At 39.6% G+C, this 1,335-nt stretch overlaps 1 protein-coding gene across 1 annotated transcript in view; it reads left to right on the top strand.

Annotated features, from left to right (window-relative positions):
• The window catches only part of LOC101856547 (calpain-3), a 62,634-nt gene that overhangs the window by 46,959 nt on the left and 14,340 nt on the right, over positions 1-1,335 (top strand). Inside the window, exon 3 of the mRNA XM_035969726.1 lies at positions 832-963. Within this exon, the coding sequence (XP_035825619.1) occupies positions 832-963 (132 nt within the window). The remainder of the gene's footprint in view (positions 1-831; positions 964-1,335) is intronic.

Consider the following 1,335-nt stretch of genomic DNA (forward strand, 5'->3'; position numbering starts at 1 on the left):
GTGTGTGTGTGTGTGTGGTTGGTTTGTTTTTTTGGTTTGTGGAATTTTTGTTTGTTTTGGTTTGGTTTGTGTTTGTTTTGTTGGGGGGAGGGACATCTGCGAATGGAGATATATTTTGTTCAGATGTAACCTGAATCTTTCGTCAACGATGGGACAGAGGGTGTTTGTTACGTGCACCCAACTGTACATACATCTTCACATCACTTGATACTGGGGTGCCTTTCCGTCAGATCTACTCGTACTTTTTAGTAAGATGCCAATGTTCCTGCTCCGAAGCCGAATAAAGGAGAACATTTTTTTTCTCAAAAATATTGCTCTCAATCATCAGTGCTTACGAGTCTTTTTTACGCAGGGTGAACAGCTCTTGGTTTTTCTAATAAATCCACACCCTCTTTGTGATTCTGGTCTTTTGTTCTGCTTTTCTGTGGCTTTGTTGTCATTGCCTGCTCGTTAGACTCAGACAATCCAATTTCCTGAAAAAAGGATATTTGGCAATGAGGATCAAAAGAAGGAATATTATTTATTAACGTTTAATGTAATTTGTCATGGAATTATAACAAGGCACTATTTACACTCGATCGTGAACATCAATGTTGTCCTTTACTCGACAAATTTGAGTCCCATTCCTCTTCAAAGAATCTTCCCCGAAAGAAAACCCAACTGACAAAATGCTAGACGGTGTACCAGTTACGGAGATTTCTTTTACTTGAACAGCTCATCCATATTATTACATCACATCATTAAGCGAGCAATTTCATTTCTCACACAGAGTGAGTGCTTCATTAATAAACCATGGGAGTAATATTGACTTGCTTAACGAAATATCAGCAGGCATATCGGAAACGGAAGCAGCTTGATGACCGGAAGCTGTTCATCGACGCCCAGTTCCCACCACGTGACGTGTCACTGGGCACGAAGCATGGGAAACACCACCACAAGAAAATTGTTTGGAAACGACCATACGTAAGTACGGGCGTGTGATGTAACAATGACGTTCTAACAAATGAAATTAGGCAAGGCTGTAACACGTAATTGAATCTGTTACGTATGTGTGGCACTCTCTTGTGTTTTTCTGTTTGGGACCTTGTCATACGTACTTAGTTTTGCAGTCTTCTTAATTAACTTTGTATGGTACTAAAGAGAAAAATATTTTGGAAGAAAGAGCTCTAACTATTTATTCGAACACTTGCTTTTTAATTTCCTTTGTATAACTATCTCTCTCTAATTTCTCAACCTCTACAATCCTACACCCACATTTAGACAATATCCTTTACCTTTACCCCCCTCAACCTTTTTCCTCTCTGCCGCCTTCATGTCTTTTAAGCGCTCTACCCC

This window comes from Aplysia californica, unplaced genomic scaffold, assembly GCF_000002075.1.
Source record: "Aplysia californica isolate F4 #8 unplaced genomic scaffold, AplCal3.0 scaffold00008, whole genome shotgun sequence".
Classification (NCBI taxonomy): domain Eukaryota; kingdom Metazoa; phylum Mollusca; class Gastropoda; order Aplysiida; family Aplysiidae; genus Aplysia; species Aplysia californica.